Source organism: Balaenoptera musculus, chromosome 1 (genome assembly GCF_009873245.2).
Source record: "Balaenoptera musculus isolate JJ_BM4_2016_0621 chromosome 1, mBalMus1.pri.v3, whole genome shotgun sequence".
NCBI classification, from domain to species: domain Eukaryota; kingdom Metazoa; phylum Chordata; class Mammalia; order Artiodactyla; family Balaenopteridae; genus Balaenoptera; species Balaenoptera musculus.
This window is the reverse complement of record NC_045785.1, coordinates 183,868,013-183,893,545: the sequence shown is the minus strand read 5'-3', so window position 1 is coordinate 183,893,545 and position 25,533 is coordinate 183,868,013. Positions and strand designations below refer to the sequence as shown.

General features: G+C 59.6%; 1 protein-coding gene across 8 annotated transcripts in view; it reads right to left on the bottom strand.

Moving 5' to 3' along the window:
* NAV1 (neuron navigator 1) overlaps positions 1–25,533 on the bottom strand; it is a 211,078-nt gene that overhangs the window by 142,873 nt on the left and 42,672 nt on the right. For 5 of the 8 annotated variants that reach the window (XM_036850675.1, XM_036850718.1, XM_036850728.1 and 2 more), the window contains exons 2-4: positions 16,167–16,290; positions 5,440–6,192; positions 954–1,057 (exon numbers count right to left, since the gene is read on the bottom strand). In XM_036850675.1, the coding sequence (XP_036706570.1) occupies positions 954–1,057; positions 5,440–6,161 (826 nt within the window). In that variant the 5' untranslated portion in view covers positions 6,162–6,192; positions 16,167–16,290. Of the gene's footprint in view, positions 1–953; positions 1,058–5,439; positions 6,193–9,106; positions 9,216–16,166; positions 16,291–25,533 lie in introns of those variants that run through there. The other 3 variants (XM_036850694.1, XM_036850712.1, XM_036850702.1) reach the window with 2 other exon arrangements.

Genomic DNA, 25,533 nt, shown 5'->3' with positions numbered 1-25,533 from the left:
CTGTGCTCTAAGCCCCAGCTTTGCCCACTGTTAGCAGGGCCCTGAGATGAAGCTGTAAGACAAATCCTGTGGACCACCTCAGCTTTGCCAAAAGCAGGTTCATTCCTGTCTTGGGGCAAGCCCCCCTGCTGGGAACGAAAGGATGGAGCTGGTTCCCGGAGCCTCACGTACCTCTGGGGTGACCACAGCCATCCTCTGGGGATTTTTTTTTAATGTCGCAAGAAAATCAACACACACACTCAAGCCCTGCTAAGAGTTTAGAATCGGACCCGTTTAGAACCCAACCCCCGGCCCATGAGGCACTCACTCACCCCTCACCATCCCTCCATCCAGAGACCCCCCACTGGGCACCTGCCGAGGCCAGAGGAGGGACGGGCCCTGGGAACCGCCGTGTCCCTGCCCTCGGGGGAGACCACCGAGTCGAGTTCTGGGGGTCCTCTTGGCAAGGCTCACATTCTGCTTCCCAAGGTGCGTTAGCGGCATGACAAGCATTGGGGGCAGGTGTGACTACAGGAGGCCACAGGGAAGTGACCTGCGAGGGAGTGGCGGTTAGAAGTGGTCCTGGGGGAGGGGCGGATGTCGGGCCGTTGGGCAGGGGGCCCTGGACTGCCTGCCAGGTGCCCAGCACCTCCTCTGTTCCGGGCGGGGCTCAGACCTGGCTCTCGGTTGTCAGTCTCCCAGCTTGTTACCTTCTGTCACGGCCTCAGCGACACCCACCCCGGGCGTTGGATACGCAGGGTGCCCGCTGGTTACGCTGCTGCCCTGACCTTGCAGTGCTCCTGGGTCTGGCGGACCGACCCTGCGTTGAGTCGGGCACAGCACGGGCGCAAAGCGCAACTGACATGCTGGTGCCCGGCTGTCAAGCGGGGCCACTTCTCCCCTGTGGGCAGTGAGGAGAGCTCTGGCCCAGGGCGCCCCCCACCAGGAGGAGGGCTCGCCCCCGGAGCACTTACCCACGCACGAGAGGCTCTCCTCAGTCCTGCTGGGGGGGCCGGAGTAGCCGTCAGCAGCCCAGCTGCCCTGGCGGAGGGGGCCGGGCTCCGGGTCGGTCTGGGCCCTGCGGGAAAGAGAACGGTGGTCACTCACAGCGGAGGCCGCCCTGGCCTCGAGCCTCTCCCCTTGGAGGTCGGTTCTTCCCCTGTGGTGCTCTGCCCCCTGCCCTGGGCCGGCCCCCCCAATGGGCACATGTGTGCCCCTTCCCCCGGCAGGCAGTGCGCCTTCTAGGCAAAGTTAGGCCAGGGGCAGGGGTGGGGACACCCGAGGGCAGGGGGCCACCTGTTGCCAGTCACCCTTCAGGGTCCCCGAGTCCCATGAACGTGAATCACCCCCGCAGGGCGGAGGGACCCCAGGTAACTCGGGCTCACGGCCTGTGTCCTGCCCGCAGGCTGCCCTGTGCACCCACGCGAGGGGCTCCGTCTGCAGCTGAGGCCACTGGCCCATTGAGAGAGCCCAGGGGGCCCGGCCCCCAGCGTCCAGGCAGCGAGGAGGTCGGAGGAGGAGGAGGGGAGGGCTAGGCCGGGGTCACCTCGACTCCCGGGGGGCCGAGTCCTCGCTGGGCCTGCTGTGGCAGCAGGAAGGAAGGGCGAGGTCTCCGGGCCCCATCTCCCAAGTGCACACAGGCCTCCGAGCACAAGCCCAACTGTGCAATCGCTCCCAGGAACAAAGGCTCTAGGAGCTTTTATTATAGGCAATTACCCAGGCTCTCCAAGCCGGCCGCCTGCCCCGCCCGCGTCTGCAGCTAAATGGACCCTTTGGCAGCTTGGTGCGGGGGGGATGCTGTGTGGCAGGAGGAGGAATCGATGCCTGGCCTGGGCCAGGCGGTGGGGGGCGGGGGGTGGGGTGGCGGTGGGGGTGAACCTGCCTCCCTCTCTCTCTAGTCTTGACCGTTTCCAGCACCGAGACGGCCGGGACTCTGGCTGTGTAACGCAGAGCAGGCCTCTCCCCTCTGGGCCTCACTGGGTCACGGGGCGGAAGAGATGCCCTCGAGGCCCGGATCAGCCTGAGAGTTCAGGGCTGTGGGAGGTGTTTGCCGGCTCTCAAAGCCACGCAGGCAGCCGGGAGCCCTCGACGGTCTGCAGGCCCCTGCTCCGGGGATGGGGACGAGCAGGGTGGGGGAACTCAGAGGAAGCAGGAGACCCCGTTGCCCTGAGAAGGATGGGGTCACTCGCCATGCGCTACTGTCAGTTAAATGTCGAGGGGCCAAAGAAGAACTAGAATTGCTAGGTGTCTTCAAAGAAATGAGCATAAACCTGGGTTTTTAAAATAAGGGATGTTGGGACTTCCCTGGTGGCGTAGTGGTTAAGAATCCACCTGCCAATGCAGGGGACACAGGTTCGAGCCCTGGTCCGGGAAGATCCCACATGCCGCGGAGCAACTAAGTCCGTGCGCCACAACTACTGAGCCTGCGCTCTAGAGCCCGTGAGCCACAACTACTGAGCCCACATGCCACAACTACAGAAGCCTGCGCGCCTAGAGCCTGTGCTCCGCAACAAAGAGAAGCCACCGCAATGAGAAGCCCGTGCACAGCAAAGAAGAGTAGCCCGCATGCAGCAACGAAGACCTAACGCAGCCAAAAATTAAATAAATAAATAAATAAATAAATAATGCAGTGTAGGGGATTCTGGGCCATGCAGAAACATTTCACTGAATAACGTCACACACATAAAGAGCTAAGCACCGTCTGACCCTGAGTGGGCAGGCAGGAACCACGGCTACAAACAGGAAGACCTTGCTGTAGTGCTGACTACCGCCGTAATTGTGAGCAAGGGCGAGTGAGGGGCACACGGGCCGCAGCCCCCATCCCGGGTCAGTGAGGAAGCAGCCTCAGCTGCTCCGACCTCAGGAGCTGCACACTTCTACCTCCTCTTCCTGTATCTGCCCTGCAGGGCCAGGCCCCCGTGTCCCCTCCCTTCCCAGCCGGAATGGACAGCACCATCTATGCCGGACGTTGTTTGGAGGTTGAACCAGAGAGAAGAAAACCAACGAGCCGACACTCCTGACAGCGTTAACTGCACCCTCCTAACTGGGGTCTGAGTGAAGGCCACCCGGGACGGAAGGGGAAAACCCTTGGGGAAAGAAACCCCTGCTGGGGCTCTTCTCCCAGAGGGCAGAGGGCAGTGAGGGCGGAGATCTGAGGGAAGCAGACGGCCCGAGCAGACCGAAGGGCGTTTTGCGCCTTCTCTGTCCCGGGAGCAGGGGTGCCCAAAGGGAGGCTGTACCTTGTCGTGGGGAAGGGCCGCACCCAGGGGCGCTGGCTGAGGAGACAGGGAGGACACCTGCTGGATTCGTTCCCCGGAGAAGCAGGTCAGGCAGGAGCGGCCTGGGGACGGGGAGTGGAGCCCGACAACCCCGGCTTCTGCAATGGGCTGGAGCTTTGCAGAGGCCAAGGTGCAGGGCGCAGGGGTAAGTTTCCATGAAAAGAGGGTGTCTGTGACCCTAGGGGGCCTATGGCACGTCCTTGCCGGGGTGGCCCAGCCCGGCACTCAGCAGAGGTGCCCACGGCTCTCACCTATTGCCTCTGGGGTGTCCTTGGTCCCAGTCTTCCCCTGCCCAAACCCCAACCCTCCTGCAACCCTAACCCGGGGCCTAAAAGGGGCAGGTCTAGGAGGCGGGACGGTGAAGACCTCTGCTGAGGTGGTACAACGCTTTTCTGTTTAAAACACAAAGAGGCAACAGATGTTTGCTGAGCGGAGGAAACCCGTCCGTTCAGGTCACATTGAGACATTCAGAGGAAAAAGTCCTAAACTTTTTGGAGGATGTCAGATTCTACATCTGCCAGGGGGCTCGTAGGGTAGATAATGTAAAATCTTGAACAGTTGAATGCCTAGACATCTTTCCCCCAAAGATAGATTCAACAGGAAGGAACTCAGGGAGGAGAAGCAAGTCCCAGAGTCCGCAGGGAAGCAGGTCAGGGCTGGGAAGGGACCAGTCCCAGGAAGGTGTCTGATCAGCTTAAGAATGGAAGTCCAGGAGGTCACGGGGAAGAAGTGTCAGATGTGCCGGGCAGAAGGGATGCTCCGAGAGGCAGGGGTCCCCGGGGGAGGCCTGCTCCGGTCGTGGGGTAGCTGGGATTCCTGCAGTGCCAGGAAGCTCACTGCCAGTGGGTAATTTGTGAGCCTCTCTAGTTGCTGGAAAGTTCTTCCTCCTGAGCTTCAAGAGTCTCTCTACCTTCTAAGCACCATGACATGGATTCAGGGCGTTGGAGCCGCACCAAGTGAATCTAAGTCAGCTTACAACACGACAACACTTCACGTCTTTCAAAACAGCTCTCAGACCCTCTCTCAGCCTTCTTCTTCCAAAGCAAGCTGCTTTGGCTCCGTTAAACATTCCTGTAACACCTTTTCGGATCCCTCACCGACCCGTCTGTCTTCTTCTCCATGTATTTTCGTGCACCAATGTCCTTTTAAACTGTGGAGGTCGTAACTGAATGCAGTGCTCTGGAGGAGATGGGACATGCTCTGGAGGAGGTGGGACATGCAGACGAGGTGTTGGGGCCCAGCTGTCTGTTACGTGGTGAAAGGGAGCCCAAGACCTTTCAGGGATCAAGTCACACCCTTGGCTTCAAGGGAAAGGTGCAGCTCCCCTCACCAACCCCAGCCACTCCAGCCTGGGAGACCCAGTGTCCAGGGAGCGTCTCCACCCAAACCGTGGGAGAGCTTGTCCTCGAATCAGCACAGAGAGAAAACCCAGGATGTTCGGTTAGTCAGGAAGGCACTTCCTTTGCATTTGAACATCTCTAACCCGTGTCATACTTAGGAATGAGAATGTCGCTTACTTAAGGCGGCCATTTCAGTAAAGAGTTATATTTTTATGAAAGAACCACAGTTGACGGAAGCATTTTTCTGTGCTCTCCACTCGTGGTGTCTGAAGAAAGCAGGACAGGCTAGCTTGTTAACCACGCTGGCATGAACGGTGGCCTGGCCACTGCCGACGGTGGTGACGTGGCCCAATGTGACCACGTCAGACAGAAGCACGTCTGAGCGCCCTGGGGACAGATACGCACAGGCAGTGTGGAAAGTGGAGGGGGAGAGGCAGCAGACAGGAAGATGCAGGGCATCAGTGGGGGCGGCCAGGGGGGCCATGGGGATTTCAGTGACCACAGACTGGAGGCACAGCCCGTCACGTGCTCTCAGTCTAACTCAGTGGTGGCAGCTGCCCCACTGGTGAGTTGGGTGAGACCGACCTGCCTACCCGCCTACCCAGGTAACTGGCTCTTCAGCACCCACGGCACCCTGACGCACGGCCGCGTTGGGGGCACCCTCCTTCTGAGCCTCTTTGTGGCGGCGTCTCCAGAGTCGGGTCCGGGTCCCCCTGTTAAGGTCCTAACCCCGCCCCAGCTCTCTAGTCCCCGCCCACCTTCTAGTCTCTCCACCAGCCCCCCTCCCCTCCACGGGCTCCGTCCCTCCCCACCCCACCCCCACCCCCGCCTCCGCAGCTCACCTGTAGCGGAAGGGGGCCACGGTAGCTGTGACAGGCTGACTCTGCTGATGGACGGAGGAGAAGCTGATGGCCCCCGGGGCGGGCGGCGGGCGTGCGCTCCGCACGGGGCTGCAGACTGGGGAGCGCGGCCCCAAAGTTGCCCAGGCATCAGGCTCCGAAGACCTGGGGCCCCCAGAACTCTTGTAGGGTACATCTCTTTGATCTTTTCCTGGGTGGTTAGATGGCTTTCGACCTTCGGGAGCCCCTGGTACTTGAGTTTCTCCAGGAGAACTGGTCCGGGAGGGGCTCCTGCCCCGGGTCTCGCGGGTCAGAATCCCTTCCTGGGCCACCCTCTTCTTTCCCTGGGTGCCCTGCGTCTCCCCAACTCTTCTGGACCCAGCCCGGCTGGAGAGGGCTGCTTTGGGGGTCGCCCTGGGACTGCTCCAGGGGGAGCAGGCGAGGCCTTCAGCCCCCTCAGCCGACTCCCTCGCTGCCCCAGAGGCCTTGGGGGAGCCTCTCCCCCGGGAGGCCTTGGGAGACGAGCCTCTGGAAGGGCCCCCCGCCTTGCCCGGCCTTGGGGAGGCCGCCCGCTGCGGGCTCAGGGCCAGGCCAGCCTGGTGTGGCCGCAGCCGGGGAGAGGCGGCCGGTGTATGAATCCTGGTCTGGGAAGCAGCTCGAGGCACAGGGATGGAGGAGGCGTAGTGAGGGCGGCCGGAAGAGTTCACACTGGCCGTCCCGTCCATGGTCAGCAAGGCTGGCGGCAGGGCTACTGTGCTGCAGAGAGAATGGGGACAGTTAGGCAGTGCCCTAGGAAGGGGCACTGGACTCCCGAGGTCACATCCTGACTCGGTCTCGGGCTACCCGCCCAGCTCGAGGTGAACCCCTCTACCTCCTGCAAACACACACGTGAAAGTGCCCGGGGATCGTAATGCCCTGTACAAACGGGGTAATCTGACCTTGACGCCGTTCCTGTCCACCGATCGGGGTCAGACTCCCCTCCCACAGCCCCTTCCTTCTTGGATCTCTCATTGTACCTGAGTCTAGAATGTTCTGCCCATGGTGAACCGACTCCCTGTGCCCCCAGCCTGCTTCTGCCACCTGCCCCTTTACCTGACGCCCGGCTCTCCCCCAGGACACATCTCCAGCGGAGTGTAATCTCCCAGATCCCACCGGGCCCGAAGGCAGGCAGCCCATCACAGTTACAGATGCTAAACTTGTACCCCCGCCCTGGCCAGGCCCCTGTCACCTGGCTCACACCACCTCTGTCACTGATGCCACCCCTCCTGGTCCCTCCCCACCATCCCCACCCACCCACTCTGCCCCTGGAGATGTGGGCACCCAGCTCACAGCCTTTCTTTCTAGACCCTTCCCTACCCACCTCCTGACCTGGCCAAACTGACCTCCGCCCCTTCCTCCGGTCTCAGAGGTGAGTGTCCCGTCCCGAGACAAAGGCAGATCCCTCCAGGCACCCCCTGCCACCTGATCCTTCTCTTCTGGACCCCGATCTATGAATTACCCCATCTTTCTCACGTATCCTTGACCAGCTTCCCCTCCCCGCCATGTTAATGAATGAATTAATTGATCTATTAATGGCTTTCATTTCAAAGGGAATTCGAAGCCGGCTACAAAGACACGCAAAATCAACTCCAGATGAAAGAGTTCCACGTAGAAAATGAAATCATTAAAGAATGTGCAGAACATATGCATGGATGGTCTCATAATTTTGTTGTGGGAAAGGTCTTTATAGCATCACATCAAAGGTAGGAATCATAAAGGAAAACACTGATAGATTTCAGTTCATAAAAATTAAAATCCCTGTATGGACAGAAAAGCCCTTTCCAAAGGTTCAAACCATGAATAAACTGTAAATATACTTGCAACATATATAAGAGACAAGGAGTTAATAATACTTTTACATACAGGGAGCTCTACCAAATCAATCAAAAGCAAACACCCTGTAGAGGAAGGGGTCAAAGGGCTGAACAAGAAATTCATAAAATAATAAATACATTTGGCCAGAACATAACAAAAACAAAGGGCTTCATTAAAATTGAAGAGATGAAAATTAAATGTTATCATTGGTTGCTGTCAAATTTACTATCTCTTAGAAAATTATAATTTCCAGTCGTGGAATGAGTGCAGGACCACAGGGCCCTGACACACGGCCGTGGGAACAGCCCCAGATCCAGAAACTTATCCTTGGGGAATGACGACAGATGTAAGCAAATGTCTATACGAGGAGGATACTCGCGGTGACTGGGTTGGAGATGGAGACCGGGGACACTGGCACAGAGGAAAGGCCACCAGAGCGTGGCCGGTCCACCTGAGGCCGCCGGGATGTGCCCTTCCCTGCTGTGCAGAGAGCTGCCGGCCACAGCACGGACCACAAGCTAAACGGAGACCCCGAAGCCAGCGGAGACCCTCGAGCGTTGATGGATTTATAGGACTAAGCTTGAAATGACCGTGGGAGCCTGGCTGCTCTGCTGACAGATGGAGTAATTTCCAAGAGACCCAGAAATGCCATGAACCCTCCCCCTTTCCTCTACTTTGCATGTCCATGACTTGGTACCAGTACTGGATGAAGTGAAGCCCCCCACCTCCTCTGGCACAGAAGGAAGGCAAAGCCCGGTGTGACCAGGGGGCCACAGCCGGCTGCCCCACCCCCAGTGTCTGCCCATCACCTGGACCCACACGGCATCATGTCCAAGGCTCGCCTGACCCCACTTCTGCCTCGTGTACCCCCGACCACCCACCAGCCACAGCCTGGAAGGACACTCTGAGTGGCCCCCCGCCTGCCCACAGTCTCTCCTGCAGGGCCTGCTGTGTCCCCAGCCCCAGCAGGCCCAGGATGGCCCTACAGGAGGGCCTGGAAAGTGCTTTCGTAAAGGCACTCAGAGGGCGTCAGGCAGGTGCTGCCTGCAGCTGTGAGAATTCCAGTCAATGTCTTAGCCTTTCCACGCCCAGTCTGCAAAATAAGGGTGGGATAAAACCTAGAAACCACAGTCGGGTGGGGAAAGAGGGAGTCTTTAAGTCAAGAAGAGGACACCGTGCCTCAGCCTGGCCTCAGGACCTGCAGTAGAACCTTCCCCGTGGAGGTGACAGCAGGTTTGCTCTGTCACCCCTTCTAGCCACCGCCCCAGCGATCAGCTCCACGCATCTCTGACGATGCCTCGTAGGACCAGAGGCCCAAGTGCGGACCTGCTCCCAGGCTCACGTGGACCTGAGCGGCTGACTTTGGCCTTGGACACAGGGCTGAGCCACACGCTGACCAGCAGGGCCAGCCAGCTGACCACCTATGAGCAGGGCCCCAGACCACAGCTCTGCATTTCAGCATCCCCAAGTTCAGTCCTGCACAGGCGGGCACGGTGCCACATGACCCGCTGCCGCTTCTCCCCGCAGCCCCAATGGGGGCACAAAGCCACGTGGCGCCCCAGACCACCCCTTCTGGGAGCCGTATCTGCGAGAGGACCCGGAACTGCATCCTGGCTCTGCCCGCGTCTCTCCTGGGAGCCCCGTCCCACCCGGGTGGTGCTGCCCACGAGCCCCACTCACCTGCATTGTCCTTGGCGCACCCCCAGCTCCCCTCGATCAGACCCTCCCCTCCCCGCATGCAGGGGCCCCTGCCTCTGGGCCTGGCCGGGTTTCCAGCCAGAGAGCCCTGAGGCCGTGGAGGCTGCCTCTTCCTCACTGGCTAATGGAGCAGATGCAGTTGCTGCTTTCACTCCGTCACCATTTTTTCCAAAGCTCGATGGGAAGAGGATTTAAACTGGTCCAGTGGCAGGTCACGCCTGGGCAAGGGTGGGGATCGAGGAGGAAGACCCCGGGGTTACGGGTCTCCAGCAGGGGGCGGGGGCTGGGGAAGAAAGAGGAGAGATGCTCTTGAGGGTGGGCTCCTGAACCCCGAGGACAAAGGTGCCTCCATGGCACCCGAGCTGCGTTCTACATGGACCAAATGATCTGGGGGACTCGCGTGCCCGCCCCGGGCTCAGGCTCTCCTCCTGGGAAATGAGGGGACCCCCTCCTCTGCCTCCCTGCTGCCCCGCTTCCTGTCCAGAGCAGGCTGGATAAGGGACGGGGGTGAAGAGGTGCGCCGTACCGGCCCCTGTCCTGGTTCTCAGCGCCCGACAGAGACGTCCCGGAGAAGCAGGACGGGCTGTCTCTGGGGCAGGGCTCTGTTCCAGCCACGGTGCTCGGCCGTGAGCGCTGCTCGCCCCTCGGCATGCCTCCCACACGTCTGGGGAGCCTCAAGGGCAGGAGTGGCGGGGCCGGCCGTGGATGCAAGGAGCCCGCTTCTCGCCGTGTGTGCGTGTGCGTGCGTGCGTGTGCGTGCGCGTACGCGCGTGCGTGCGTGCGTGTGCGTGTGGGGTGTCGGGGCTCCTACCAGGTCCCCTGCCCCTAAACACGCCCTTTCTGCTCTTCCTCCCTCCGAGTGCCCTGATCTGAAGTTTCACGCCACCTCGGTGAGCGGACTGAAGCCTCGGGGGTCGCTTTAGCGCTCTCGTTCTGGGGTCCTCATCACAAAGCTCGTTGCGGCCACACAAGGACCCACAGCAGGACCCCTGTTTTCGCCGACCGTGGTGCCGGGGAGCCCCGAGGGCTGAGCCCCGGGTTCTGCTCTCAAGGAGTTAAGTCTGCCCGGGAGGAAACACGGCCACCCTCACCACGGCACGGGCGTCGTGCGGACGGGCGCGAAACCAAGCACCGTGGGGAGCGTGTGTCACAGTCCGCAGATGAGGCGGGACCTGGGAGGCTTCGGGAGGAGGCAGCAGCGGGGTCGGGGCCGGGCGGGGGCGGTTTCGGGTCTGGGGAGCAGAGGGTGGGATGGCTGTTCCCGAAGCCCACGGGCTGCCGGCGCCCCTACAACCCCTGTTCTCCAAAGAGACTCTGGTGGGTGGTGAGTAAAGTGCTGGGTCCAAAGCTTGTTTGCTGATGGTGTGACCTCAGGCAACTTCCATAACCTCTGCTTCCTCATCTGTGACAGGAGGCTGAGACTAGACCTGCCTCTCAGGGTTGCTTTGGAGATTAAGTTACTTACAAGCGTGAAGTGCTTAGAACAGCGCCTGACAACTAGTAAGGGCTACGATCGCGTGGACAAGGCGCCCAGCGATGGAGACGGGGCCGCCTGGCCTCCCAGAGCCCCCAGCAGAGCAAAGGAGGATCAGAGCACCTGCCAGGCCCGGCTTGGGAGCCTGCGACATCAGTAGGAAACACGCCGTCCACGTGGATAGGACGGCGTCCGGTGTCCATCCACCAGCAGAAGGGACAGGAACACGGGCGAGGAGGGAGTCCAGCTCTAGAGTCAGGAAGAGCTGAGTTCAAATCCTAGCTCTGCCTCGTCTTGCTATGTGGCTGTAGAGAAGTTATGTAATTTTTCTGAGCCCAAAGACCTCATCTGCAAGAAGCAGTCTTAGAATGCTGTGAAGATTAAATGAGAGAATAAAGGTGAGGGACCTAGCACAGTGCCTGGCACCCAGCAGGTGCTCAAGAGATGGCAGAAATGGTGTTAAGAACAGCTGTCCTCCTCCCGGAAGGGAAGGAGACAAATTCACACGCTGAGCGGGACAGTGTCTTGGTGCCAGGGGAGTTGAGAGGCTGGGGGCTTCCTGGGTGGGGCAGCGCGGTCCCAGCACCCTACCCCCAGCAGGCACGTTCGCCTCCCCCCACCGCCAAGGGCTTCGTGTGTATCAACTCGCAGTTGCCCCACTCCACAGGCAGGGACACCAAAGCACAGAGACGTACGGAAGGCGCTGGTGGTCACACAGCCAGTACACGGCGGCATCACGTAGGGCCGAGACCGTCGAGCTCTGGCCAGGGCTCTGCCTGCCCCGGCTCTGCCGCCCGCCCGCCCCCAGCCGCCCACCTTTCAGCCGGAACCATTCTGGCCCCCGGCACCAAGGGGACAAACAGAGCTACTGGCTCAAGGATCCAAAGACCCCAGAACCAGGACCCCCTTTGGCCTACACATGCTTCGCTCAAGCTCAGAAGCAGGTGGAAGCGGGGGCGGGAGGAGCGAGGAGGGCAGTTCCCCAGGTCTGCGGTCCCCGGGCAACATCGAGAGGCCCTGGTGCTGACGGGGCAACTCCTCCCACGGGGCGTGAAGGGGCCGCGCCTGCGCGCTGTGAACGCAGCCGGGGTGCCCCTTTCAAAGGGGTCAGAACACGTAACCACAGCACTCAGAGGTGGGATGTGCCGAGAGACAGAGAAAATAATAAATAAATACACAGAGAAGATATTTAAAAAAGGAAAAGCCTGGGAGGTGGGACTCCCGGGTGCTGGTCCCATGAGTCCACCCGGGGCTGCGAGAAGTGGGGCAAATCATTTCCGTTCCCCGGTGCGTGGAGAGGAAGAGGGGGTACGGCAGCGGACTGGCGCGTGGAAAAGGACTCGCTGAGGCCAGCTCTGCACCGCGGAAGGTCCTGGAGGCAGAGGCACCGCGGAAGGTCCTGGCGGCAGAGCCACCGCCTCCTCGCCCCACCCCCAGCGCAGGTCCGGCTTGTGGTCCTGAGCGAGTTACTCGTCCTGCTCCCTCATCTGTAAAACTGGGATCTTCATCATCATCCCCATCTTATACAAATCAGGTGAGTTATTACAAGAAAATCAAGTAAGACAGTGCCTGGCCAGAAAACTCACTGAAGAAATGCTAGTTAAAGTCAAACAGATCATCAGCACAGGGTTTATCCCTGTTCTACTCAGATTTCCCACCGGGGCCTCTGTCACCCATTCCAGTCCCAATAACATAAACGTTTCCCTCTAAACTAAATTTCTATGTCTTTATTGAGTATCTGTGGGACAGCCAGTTTATACGGGATGGGGGTAGGAGGGCAAACAAAGTCAGACACGGTTCAAAGTAAACCGTGGGAGGTGTCCTTTCTCTGAGGCCCCTGGAAGCTGAGGTCCTCCTGCAGGATGAGGAGGGACGGCCCAGGGGCGACATTTCCACAGGCGGGAAGGTGGGCGGAATGACCTTCGGGGGCCGGAAGCACAGACAGATCCCTGGGGTGCAGCCCTGTACCACGGGCAGGTTTCCTACCCCAACTGACACGTCCGTTCTTCCACCCTGGAACCCTGACCAGCTCCTCCCACGGCCAAACCCAGCTCGGGCCTCACTTCTGGTTGGAGGCCCAGTCTGGTCCCCAGAGGCAGAACCACCCCAGGGGACAAAGAGGCGACTGAGCTGCCACACCCCTCGGACAAACCCCGCAAATACAGTGACCCCGCTCACTCACACCCACCCATGTCGGTGCAGGGACACACACAGCTATATGCACACATGCTCTCTCACACACACCCCCCACACGTGCCTACACACTTAGATGCACACACACAGCCTGGCTCCGGCTTTCTGCCCTCTCTCCGTGTCCCCTGCATCGCTCCCCTTCGGCCCATTTCCCATCCGGCCGGGAGGTGAGGACACCCTCTGTGTCCTCCCGTCCTGGTCCATCTCCAGTACTCCCGGCTCGCCAGCGGCGCTCACAGGCTCTCCCTGGAAAAGTGGGCCCGACCCCCGACTGTGTGCACACAGCTTTCATCCCGCGCGTGTGGGCCCCAGACCGTGTCCAGCTCACACGCGGGCTACGCACGAGGAGGAAGCCAGGGGAGCATCCCTGTGTGGAGAGGAGGAAACGCGGGGCCTGGGCGCCTCCCGGCCCTCCTCCCCCACCCACACCCGCGCGCTGGCTCCACGAAGCACCCAAGACCAGGCGTCATGGCGGGTTCCCAGGGCTGAGGACAGGCCTGCAACACCGTTTACTAAACGTTCCTCTCTCTTGTCCAGCCTCTAGCCTCTGCCCGCCTCTCAGGACCGAGACGACGGAAGACCCCCGCTGTGGGTGGGCACTGGGGCTGCAGTAGAAGGATCTCAGGCCCCCCCGCCCCGCCTCTTGGCCTCTAGACCCGGCTTTGGACTCCAGCAAACTGGGGCGGGGCGCCATTCAGCCGGGTCTGGCCCCTGGCAGAGAAGGCGATCACCCCGGTCAGCGTGCAGGGTACAGGGTGGACAGCCAGCGGTGTCGCCACTTCCAGGGGGCATGGGCAGACTGGGCACCGCGCTGGCAGGGAGCGAGGAGAAGGGTCCGCCGGCTGGGACTTGGCGGAAGGTGGGGGGCGGCTCAGTACAGCAGCGCCCGCCTGGCTGGCTCCTGGCTCAGAGTCGGGGCCCAACTGTCCCCGAGCGGTGGGACTCAGCAATCCCCTCCCCATCTCCACCCCCAGAGCCGGGGCTCTGCCCAAACCCTCGGGGATTCCTTTAGCCTAAAAACTGCAGACAGCTCTTCTTTCTGGCCAGATGGCAACAAGTTCTCACAGAGGAAAAATGGGACCGGCTGTGATCATCTCGGGCGACGTGAAATGGGTCAGTTTCCTGGCATTTACAGTGAGTGGTCAAGCTGGTGCCGAGACCCACCCAGCCCCGTCCCCGGGTCAGCTTCCCACGACTGAGCAGCTGCCTGGATTTGCTCTCCCGCAGCAACGCCGTCTCTGCTTCCCAGAGAGGGTTCTCCAGCCCTTGGGGTCCTGGCTGAGTCCAGGCTGGGTCCAGGCCGAAGGGCAGGGAGAAGGGAGACCCCAGAAAACCCAACGGAAGAGGGGCTCTCCCACCCCCTCAGAATCTCTCACCCATCTCTCTGGGCTGGAAGTTCTTCCCAGGGTCTAACCTCCACTCTTCCTGCTCAGGGTCCAGTTGCCTTCCTGGTCCCCATTCGGGGGGCTGTTTCTCTGGCCTCTGAGAGAGAAGCCCACCCGAGCTCCGGGGAGGCCCCAAGCCGCAGCTGAAGTCTCGCGTGTGTCAGCTGGGTGGTGTTTTTTACTGATCTGATCCACGTAAACGGCTCCGCTGTCAGGATCCTTGGTTCCTTTTCAATTAGCCAAGAGAAATGACTTAGTGCCAGTGAAAATCAATGATTTAAAACTGCCCCACAGGGACTTCCCTGGTGGTTCAGTGGTTAAGAATCCACCTGCCAATCCAGGGGACACGGGTTCGAGCCCTGGTCCGGGAAGATCCCACATGCCTGCGGAGCAACGAAGCCCGTGCGCCACAACTACTGAGCCTGCGCTCTAGAGCCCGCGAGACACAACTACTGAGCCCACGTGCCACAACTACTGAGGCCCGCGTGCCTAGGGCCCGTGCTCCGCAACAAGAGAAGCCACTGCAATGAGAAGCCCGTGCACCGCAAAGAAGAGTAGCCCTCGCTCGCCGCAGCTAGAAAAACCCCGCCCAGCAACAAAGACCCAACACAGTCCCCAAAATTAATTAATTAAAAAAAAAAAAAACTGCCCCACAGAAACAAGAGTGGATACATGTATATGTATATCCCAATCACTTTACCGTACAGCAGAAACTAACACAACATTGTAAATCAACTATACTCCAATAAAAAATTAATTTAAAAAACCAAACTGCCCCACAAATCACAGGGGCTGGAGGCCTCCGCTGTAAAGTGCCTCCAGGGAGCTGAGCTGGCCTGGGGAGCACGGGCAGCCCAGAGCCGAAACCCCTCCGGGGGCTCCCAGGGCCCCTGGCAGGGCCCCTGTAACGCAGGCGAGAGCTTGGGGTCCGTGTCGCGAGGGTGCAAAGGCCCAGACCCTGGGAGGTGCCCCACGACTGTCCTGCCGCACCCCGTCTTCCTCTCCCCCTCCCTCTCGCGTGACGCCCTGCAGGCCCGTCAGTCGCTAGAGGCCTGGCTTCCCAAGCGACTGCTCAGCCTCCAGATGGGCCCCGGAGGAGAAGGTGGCGGAGCCTGGGGCGGGGAGCTCAAGGCTGACAGAGAAACTGGAGCCCACGTGGCCCCCCGGCAGCTCCGTCTCTGTCACACTCACGTCCTTCTCCTGCTCCCTCAGCGCCAGGGCTGGTCCAGGGGTGCTGGTCCAGCCAGGCAGACGGAGGGGAAGTGCCACATACTTCCAGGCCCCAAAGCCCGGGGCCACCGGGCTGGGGCGCGAGGGGTCTGGGGGATTCTGGACTGCTCTTAAATTAAGCTCTCCACCCGGAGATGCTGCCCCTTGGGGAGTGTGGGCTGGTACCCGCCGTGGAACACCAACCCCATGGTGGCCTTTGGAGGGGCTGGACTGCAAACCCACGTGAGGTACAAGTCAGGCCTCCTGCCTCGGGCCAGTTACACGAGCAAAGACCCTGGAGGGCGAGGGTGAGTGGGCATGGGGGGGGCTGGTGGCAGCCTGGGAGTCAGACCCCCGGACTGGACTCCAGTGCCAAGCATCTCCCTGAGTCGTTCACGTCTAGGCCTCAGGTTTACCATCTGGAAAGTGGGGCAGGCACCTCCAGCGTGAGAGAGGAGTCAGGCCCTTCCAGAGCAGCAGAGAGAACAGCCCCACTCCTGGTGCACGACGTCCCCACGCCGGGACAGCCCCCCTTTCGGCAGCAGCACATCTGCGTGGGAGTCACGCACGGAGGACCCCAATCTCAGAGAGCGGCTGTGAGGCTCCCAGAGCTCAGCTCCCCAAGGCCCAGGGTCCGCCAGGCGCCAGCAGGCTGGCCGGCGAGCTCACGGAAGACCCGCCCCAGCTGAAGCTGGGGGAGCGCCCTTTTCTCTCTCACTACCTGGGGGCGGACGCAGGAGCCCACACCCAAGGCCCCACTCGTGACCGTCTGTACCTCCCAGCACAGGGGCTCCGGGCAGGCTCCCCCCGCCTGGAAGGCTTGCTCAGGAGCTGGACCCGGGCCAGCCGAGGGGGGGACGCGTGGGCATTTGCACTCTTAGACCAGAAGCCCACAGCTACGCAGATCCACCGCTTACCCTGAACGACAGCTGTAACTTCTGGTAACTTTTCTGGGGCGTTGCTCAGGGCCTGGTTCTGCTATTTGTAAACCGTGTGGCTTTGTAGAAGTTACTTAAATCCTTCAAACTTTGGTTGCTTCATCTGAAAAACAAGGATAGTGACACCACGGAGTTGATGTAAAAATGAAATGAGATAATGTGTCTTAGTCCATTCGGGCTGGCTTAACAGAATATCATAGACCGGGGGGCTTACACACAACAGAACTTTATTCCTCACAGTTCTAGAGGCTGGAAGTTCAAGGTCAAGGTGCTGGCAGATTCAGAGTCTGGTGAGAACCCCCTTCCTGGTGCACAGATGGCATCTTCTCACTGTGTCCTCACGTGGAGGATGGGGCAAGGGAGCTCTCGGGGGTCTCTTTATGGGGGCACTGATCCCATTCATGACCTAATCACATGCCAAAGACCCCACCTCCTCATACCGTCACCTTGAGGGTTAGGATTTCAACACAAGAATTTTAGGAGACACAAAAATTCAATCTAAAGCAGTGTGAAAAATGCTTAGCGTGGTAGCCCAGGGGAAGTGCTTAAAAAAGGGCAGTTCTTATAATAAAAGTAACATGCTCATTAGGAAAAACTTGGAAAAATCTACAAAAATATAAAGAAAAATTCTATCCCCTACTAGCCGATACTTATCCTTTTTTAAGTGTTTCGATTTCTTCCAGGCTTTTTACAATTCACACTCATACATATATTCATCATAAAATTGCGATGATACTATACATACATTTTACACCTTTTCGCTTACTATGTAGTAAGCCTTTTTACTTTTCATTTAAAAATCTTCAGACATTTTTTCAGAAACATACTTGTTAATTGCTGATAAACTCTTCTGTGACTGCATTAACCAAACACTGCTTAATCATCGCACTGTCACCAGCCGTTTAGGTCGTTTCCAGTTTTCTACTATTTCCTGTAACACTGTGATAAGCAACCAGACCAGCTCTGCCTGAGCCTCAGATGAGACTTCCTCAGGCTACATTCCTGGAAAGGGGATTATTGGGGCCAAGGGGGGAATCTCATAAAAGGTCTCAGATACAAATTGCAGATCACTGTTCAGAAAGATTCATCCCACTTGTCTTCCCCCGGCAGTGTCTGACTCACTGCATCCTTCTCCGAGTTGCCTGGTACAGCAGTGGGGGGTGTAGCCTCTGTGGGGAGCCTGGCCTTCCTGGCAGCCACACATGCCAAGAGCTTTCACAACGTTCTCGAATAGTCAGGCCAGGCAGGGGAGCAGAACTGGAGGCAAAAGTGTGGGGCGGTGCCCTGCCAGCAGATCTGCTCCACCTCCCCACTGAACACAGAGAAGAAGACGAACCGCTCGACTTTGGGGCGTCAAGTCAGAGGCTAGGAGGAACTTTCCATCCGTGAAGAGCACCAAATACTGGGACTGGGGCCTGTCTAGTCCTGCTGGGAGGTTTGGAAGGCAGAGAGTGCTCACGGCCAGGTTCACGGGCAGCATGGCAGAGGACCCGGGCCTCAGGACAGCCGTGGAGCACGCGGCAGTACCACTGAGGCGGAGCCGGCAAAGAGGGGAGATTGGTGGGTTTGCCGAGGTCCTGCAAGTGCCCTCCAGGCCCTGGGCTGGAGGGGTCTTCTGTGCACCATCCGCCTTGAACAGTAAATACTGCCCAAGCAGGCCCTGCCATGGCCGCAGGACAGGAGGTTCTGTATTCAAACATCTTTGCCCTTCTGAGGGTCCTGGGAGGCCCCCGCCATGCATCCAGGTTGGCAGTTCCTCTGTGCCCTAACTGGCCCAGGCCCCCTCCCCTTTCTTTTCAGTCCTTCCCTTTTCTGAGACCATCCCCCGACTTGCCTTGCAGGTGGGTTGCAAGCCACATGGTGACCACCTGTCAGGCCCTTGGAGACGGCGGCCAGGAGAGCCAGGGTGAGCCCCAGCCTGGGCACCTGGGGATCTAAGGCTTCCTCACTTCCTCCCATGCCTCCTCCTTCCCTCCTTTCCCTACGAGCTTCCTCCAGGCCTTTGGGGCAGGAAGACCAGGTGGAGGGGACGCAGCGGCTGCCGAGATCGGCCACTGCCTGGAGCTCGGCCTACCGGGAAAATCCACAGGGTTCACCCACCCACCTGGCACCTGGGCAGGTGCCTGTGTGTCCAAAACCCTGTTTATGGTACCCCCACCTCCCACTCCTGCCCTGGGTCTTAGCCTGTCCCTAAGTGCTGCTGGCTCCAGGCGCGGCCCTGTTCAGACACACACCCCTCGCATGTGCTCCTGAAACCCCCTCAGTCAAGCAGCGATTGAAAAATCCTCCCTCGTCCGCTGCCTTCCTGTACTGACACACAGAAAGGTGATCACGGGCCCCGCCCCACTCTGTCTCAATAAAAAATGTCCGTGGCTCTCATCCTGGGCCCTTGAGAGAATCTCCAGCCCCACGTGCAGACGGTCAGCCTGGTGACTTGTCATCTCCTAGGTTTTGGTTCAGGCTACTTGTGACCCCCCTCTGGGGACCCTGAGAGCAAGCAAGTTACTACTGGCAAAACTGCACCAATGTCCTGGAACACAGGGTCTCACCACCTCCTCCTACCACCACCTAACTTCTTTTTCTCTCTCTTTTGGCAATACTTGTTGTCATGGAGATTCTAACACAATGGGGCAGGTAGGAAGCCTGTTGCTTGGCAACGAGATGCTGGAGGTACAGGATTGGCTGCCGAGGTCTGAAGGAGCAGCAAGGATGCTGAGGGAAGGTGGGAGAGTGGAGAAACACCCTGGGGGAGCACCAAGTTCGGGGCGGGGGGAGGAAAGCAGACGAGAGGACTGGGTGAAGAAGAAAAAAGGGAACACGGAACGTCCCCGGGGGCTGGGTCACCCTGTGTATTTGCTCTGGTGTCCTCAGTAAAAACAAGGCAAAATAAACACACAGTACTGTATTTTCATAGCTCTGTTTACACTGCAGCAGGATGGATGGAGATTTCAACAAAAAGAAGGTCCTACATATCAGAGTGGGAAATGCTACAGGAAGACCCTCCGGCACAGCAGAAAGAGCAGGACTTGAGGTCGAAAGCTTGGATTTGAAGCTCAGCCCCACCCATTCCTCGATCTGTGACACCATCAAACGACAGCGTCTTAGCTTCAGTTTTCTCATCTGTCAAATGGGAACAGCAGCTTGCACCTCCCAGGGCTGGTGGGATGAGCGCCAACCAGCACGTAGCAGGAGCTCAGGAAGGGGTCGCTAGGGTCACTATGGGGGTCTTTTGTGACCCACCATTCCTTGTTCTCTTAGTCACCATCATCGTGACCAGAATGGAAAGGTTACGTGGAATGGAGAGAGCCTGGCTCCCAATGCCCGGCTGGCTTCCACCCAGACTCACGCACCTACTGTCTGAGACCCAGTCAGGCCCCCAATCTCTCTAGGGGCCAGCTGTCCGTCCATGAAATGGGGGGGTAATAGTCTGTCCCTTGGGACGCCATCAGGAGGACCAGATTCAAGTGGGCTCATGACAAGCCTGTGCCCGTCCTGAGCACCCAGCGGGTGCCCTAAGTGCCCTAAAAGCCAAGGCACCGTTCCTGAGTCCACGCCCAGGTCTGTGCTCCGAGGCGTAAAGCGTGGCCCCCGACTTTCAGTCTTCCTTCAAGGAAGGGATGGCTCAGCAGTGCCGGGTGCCCTTCCCAGCACCCCGGTCACATGTGACCCCGGAGAGAGGAGAGAGAGCGCGTGCGGGCGCACAGAAGGCGAAGCAAGGGCACATCCTCCAGGCTGATCGCCGAGCGGATGAACGTGGCCAGAACAGTGGCTTCCGTCGGCAGACGCAGAGGCAGAAGCCACGGGCGAGGACAGACCACAGCCACCCCTGCACGCGTCATAGCGAGGCGGCGGGTCCAGGCTGGGACTCTCTCAGGACTGCCACGCGGGCGTCCCCAAGTCACAGAAGAAGAGGAGCTCAAGGGGGCAGGGCTGACCTGGGTTACCTGGGCAGGTGGAGCCTCGGCAAACTACTGGCTGCCTCGCAGGAAGGCGACTCCGCAAACTGCTTCGGGCCCATAACGTTCTGGAGTGATTCCTGATGTCTAGCCTGAAGCCCTCCTGCTGTAATTTTCTGGTCCTGTCCTCAGAGAGCAATGCAACTGGCTGAGCAGGGAAACGGCTCGCCAGCTTCAAGGGTCACGCCAGGACCAGGGGGTGGGCAGACAGGTGGTCACACAGCCGCCTCGCGGTCTGCAGCTCGCCCCAGCCCAAGCCCCCAACGCTGAATCCCTCTGTGGTTTCGAAGCTGACTTTTCCAATAATGCCACAGGCGTCAGAGGGATGCTGGTACCACTTCTGCTGGGCCTGAGCCAGGCTTGCCAGGCTGGGGCGGCCGTGAGTGTGGGCCGGGGGGCCTGGGGACAGCCCGCCCTCCTGGGGTAGCCCGGCTTAGAGCAGCCTCCGCGTGGGCCCTTTTCTCGGGAGGCCTCGGAAGGCCTGGCCCTGGGGCCCAAGCCTGAAGGACTCTAAGTGACTTCACGGTTAAAAAAAGGATAATTTAGAAGAGGATTAATTCAAGAACAGAGAGTTACTCTGGGTCTGACAGCGTTCAGGTCTTTTTCTCCTGTGCCGGAGAAAAAAGCTGTGATTGCAGCAACAGAAGAGGTTCAGGGGAGCAGCCCTCTGACACTCGTGGCGGGCGTGATCCTTTTGGACCCTTGAAGGGTGGACGTTTGCAAAACCCTTCCCTCTGGTGGGGAGGGGAGGGGCAGGTGTGAGCCCCAGACTGGGGGCAGGGGCGGGGGAGCAATTGGTCCTGAAGCTGGGCAGGGCTCGGTGGTCCAAAGGGCTTGTGGGGACCCCGCTGCAGCTCCCATGAGTGGGTGGAAAGGGGTGCGGGGGGGCCCCCACTTTAGCTTCAAGTTGGTCTGTTTTAAACCTTGGCTCTCCACGTGAGATTCCATTTAGACGATGGGTTTGAAGACTCCTCCAGTTGAGTCACTCCCTGGAGTTGGATGGGGATCGGTGACCAGTAGGACTTTAATCAGTCTGTCTTGGACTGGAAGCTGGGAGGGGAGCCCCCCCTGGGGGTCAGAGAGCTCAGAAAGAAGGAAAGGGAAAAAGTGGGTTTACTGACTCAACTTTTGCAGAAGCCCTGGGAGGGGGCCAACCTCCAGACTTCAGGTAGGGGACCACTGGAGCCGGAGGGCGGTGATCTCCGGATCAACCGGATGCAGGAGCTTTGCCCCCGGAGGGCACTCTGCTTTCCCACGAGGATGGAGGGATCAGACACCAAAGCATGCTAACCCTCACTATTCTTGAATTTCCTGACTCATCTTTGTTCTTTTTTTGTCCCTCCCTCCACCTTTTAAAAAATAAAGTTTACATTTTGAAGTAATTTCAGACTTACAGAAAAGCTGCAAAGAGAGTACAGAGTCCCCGTGTGCCCCTCAGCCAGCTACCCTCATGCTGAAGCTTCACGTATCCAGGTACGTTTGTGAAAACAAAGAACTTAACATCAGCTCGTTACTGCTGAGCAAACTACAGACTCTCTTCAGAGTTCACCAGTTTTTCCACCAATGTCTTTCTTCTGTTCCAGGACCCCCCGCTGCAGTTCGCTTCCCCTACATTTTAAAATTTAAATTTTCTTTTGCAAAGTCCAGCCTGTCTGCACCGTGCTCCAGGGGACGAGGAGAAGGCATCTGGGCTGCTGTCACTCGGGAGTGACGGGTGTGGCGATTCTGGGCAGGTCACAGGCAGCAAGAAGAGCAAGAGATGGGTCTCTCTCCTGGAGCTTTCCTCTGCGCGAATGGAGGTCATTCAACGGTACTAAGGCTTTTAAGGGTGACTGTGGGGTCTCTGTCCCCAGGAGCTATAGGGATGAAGTGACCACAATCACAGATTAGCTGCCTTGCTCCAGACCCTTCCCCTCCAGGGCACACAGCCTGGCCGGAGCTGCCCCCTTGGTTCGCAGCCCAGGATTTGGCCTGATTTCACAACTCAGCCTGTTTCTGAGCACAGAAGATTTGGTGATGAACAGCAGGAAGAGGGAAGCTGAGAGGGGCCTCGGCAGAATTGTTTCCAAATAAAGTGTTATTCTTCCCCTCTCAAGCTCTCCCTGGAGATGACTGTGGAGCTTAAAACCCACTAAATCTCTCTCCCTGTTTATGACACAGAGAGCCCTCCTCCCTCTGTACCTTAGCATGGTCTCTTTCAGAGCAATTACGCGAGGGGTGCTAAGAGTCAGAGCCGGCGCTAGGAAGCCTGCCTGATGGTCCCCTGCCCCTAAAAGGGGCTCACGGGAAGGGCTTTGATTTCCTAGAGACACAGATTTGTGGAGAGGAGCTCCCAAGACTGATGCATCAGAGCAGGCCCTGAGTCCTGCATTTGGGGGGGCCGGTGCCCTGATGCAGAACTGCCAGGAAATTCACCCTCCTGTGGCAACCGTGGGCCGGGGCCTCTCGAAGCCCCCAACCAACCTGTTTTGTGCTCTGTGGCCTATGATGGGGTACAGGGCGAGGGCCCGCCGGCGAGAGACTGATGGACTCAGGTGCTTATCCCAGAGTGCAGGTCACGGGGAGGCGGGCTAACGGGCTTCACAGATATAAATCCTTTGTTCCCCATTGCCACTGAAAAGAGGGCCTTAGAAGAAAAGGAGTCCCCTTCCAGCCAGCAAGACTGGGTTGGACACAAGAAAATGACAAGGCGAGGATCCAGGAAACACTGCAACGAGGGATCCAAGAGCAGTGCGACCTTATCGTCCCAGAAGCCCCACCCCGACCCGCTGTGGGATCCTGCTTCCCGGGGGACCACCCTGGGCTGCTGAAGTCCGTGTAGGAGGCGGCCGGCCAGCTGGCAGAGGTCTGTCTTATTCTCCTCGTGGCCACGTAGGGCCAACAGAAGCCCCGACCCCAGGAGAGGGTCCAGAAGTGCTTCCTGAAGGGCAGAGCCCTCCTGATTCTAATGCCCCACCTGACGATGGTCACCTGTCCAAGGAAGGCAATGGGGTACGATGCCCCCTGGAGGGCTCTGCCGGCCCCAGAGAGACAGCACACCTGTCTCCCATCTACCCATCACCAAGCTGGAGCAGCAGAGCGGGGCTGGCGTCCTAACAGGGCCTCTACAGGCCAGCAATCAACAGTCAGCAGGACGCCTGCCCTCACCTGCCGCCTTTGCTTCCATCACCCTGGCTCCACCCCTAAGGTGGGGATGCATTCGACGCATGATGAACTTGAGGTTCGGAGAGTGTGAGAGGTGGTCCAAGGTCACAGAGCTACAGCCAGGTTCCCAATTCCAGGCCAAGGATGTCCGGTCAGACCTGCGGTCCTGCCGGCTTTTCCTGACCCCTGCACCCTCGTGCCACAGCCCTAACTCAGGTCCCTTTATTTCTCACCAGGACAGACGCCTTGTTCTCCTGCCCTGCAGCTGGTCCACTCACACCATTTCCTCGCTGCGGCCACAGGACCCGGCCAAACTGTGGGGCTGACCACGACTCCCCCGTGTAATCAAACCAAGCTTCTTGGGGGCCCAGAGACCCCCCCTAGACTTGACTCCTCCCATTTCCCAGCCTCACCTCCCAGCCTCTCCGTCTCGGACTTTACCCTCCAGTCTTATCATCCCCCCGCCTGCCCCTACCACGTGGCTTCAAGTCTTCCTCCAGCTAACTTCTCTTCACCCTTCCTGCTCAGCTCAGACATCGTCCCCTCCAGGAGGACGCCCGGGCCCCCTGGCACCGTCTGCACAGCTGGTTCTCTGTCTCCGTGGGTCTTGGGCTCAGCACCAGAGCTCAAGCGATGGAGGAGCCTGAGACTCCAGCACCAGGTGCCCTGAGCCCCGCTGCTCGTCCAGCCCAGGCGGGTGGGGGGCTCCCGGGGCCCAGGAAGCCAGGCAGGGCAGGGACGCCTCACCTCTGCATGCTGAGGGGGCCATGGGAGGGAGGGAGGAAATGAGAGGCAGCTGGGGAGGAAGCAGGCCGGGAATGTGTCCCCACTGAACAGGAAGCAGGTGGGATGCTGTGCACAGCTTTCTGAGGCCTGGGGGGAGGGGAGGAAATCTCGCCCCTTTGCTGGACCGGCTGCTGGGTGCCCCCAGCTCGGCCCCCAGCCCGGTGGGCACAGCGGGAAGGGGTCTTCTCGAATCCTCCCCTCAGGCTGTAACCAGAGGCCCCCAGGGCGTGTCAGCGGTTACGTGAGGCTGTGGTCTGCACAAGGAGACTTACCCGGAAGCCCCGGGTAAGCAGCTGCCTTCAGGCTGGGGTGGGAGGTGGCGGAAGGTGTGGGGAGCAGCGGGGCGGAGGCTGGCGTGTGTGTGGCCTGGGAAACGCTGGACGGTAGGGGATGGGCAGCAGGCGGGCTGCAGGAGGCCTGGACCGTTCCCTCTCCTCACCCCCTTCACCCTCCCCTTCCTCATCCTTCCTCGCATCAAAGGCTGCTCCTCAGGGGTCATTTCCTGTCATCCCACCCCAGACCCACTGCTTCTCTCTTGTTAAATCCCATCCCACCTGGCTGGCAGCTCTCCTGGGCGGGACCGTATTTGTGCATCGTTGCACCTCCTGCACCCGTGTACACAGTAGATGCTCAATAAATGAGGTCCAGTAGATGGCTACATGGACCAGCCTGGGAATGATGGGAAAGGACCCTCACAACCAGCCTGGTGGGAGAGGTGGGCCTGCAGCTGGACCAGGCCTACCATTTGGAGGACGAATAACAAGGCCGACGTTTACGGCCACTCTCCCCCTGCTCCCAGCACGGCACCTGCCTCAGCCCAGCTCACCTTCACAAAACCCAGGAGGCGGATAACCTCACCCTCTCATTTTACAGCGGAGGAAACCTGGGTCCTCAGCTACGTGGCGGGTCCAGGGGCCGCTGCAGCAGGCCACTCCCCTCCCGGTGATACAGTCAGACTAGAGGCATGAGCGATCCTCCGATGCGTTCGTGTCCCTCCCCCGGGGCCACAGGAGGTGGAGAGCAGAGCAAAGACCTCGCCCTTGCTGGTGCTCAGAACTGAACACGTGCTGCTTCTCTCCCCTACCCGTCCCCGTCCCCGTCCCCGTCCCCGTACCCGTCCCCGTGGAGAAGGAGCAGAGATCCTCCGCTGGGCGTTCCCCTTCTCTGCCTGACCCCCGACGCTGGTCTCTCAATCCCTGGGGCAGAGAGCGGGCAGTGGGCCACAGAGGGCCCCTGGGAGAGCCTCCTGCGGGCCAGGCCCCTGCTGGTTTCAGCAGGCTCCGTGCTGGACAGCTCCCGGGCCCGGCGGTGGGCGAGGCTGGAGCTGCCTCAGGTCTGCTGCTCCGCCTGGGCCTCTGCTCGGGTCTCTGCCGGGCCAGGCCAGCTTCGGCGAGGGCCAGCTCCCTCCCTGCTGCACCCCCCTCACCCCACCTCTCCCGACCCGCCACGTGTCACAGGGA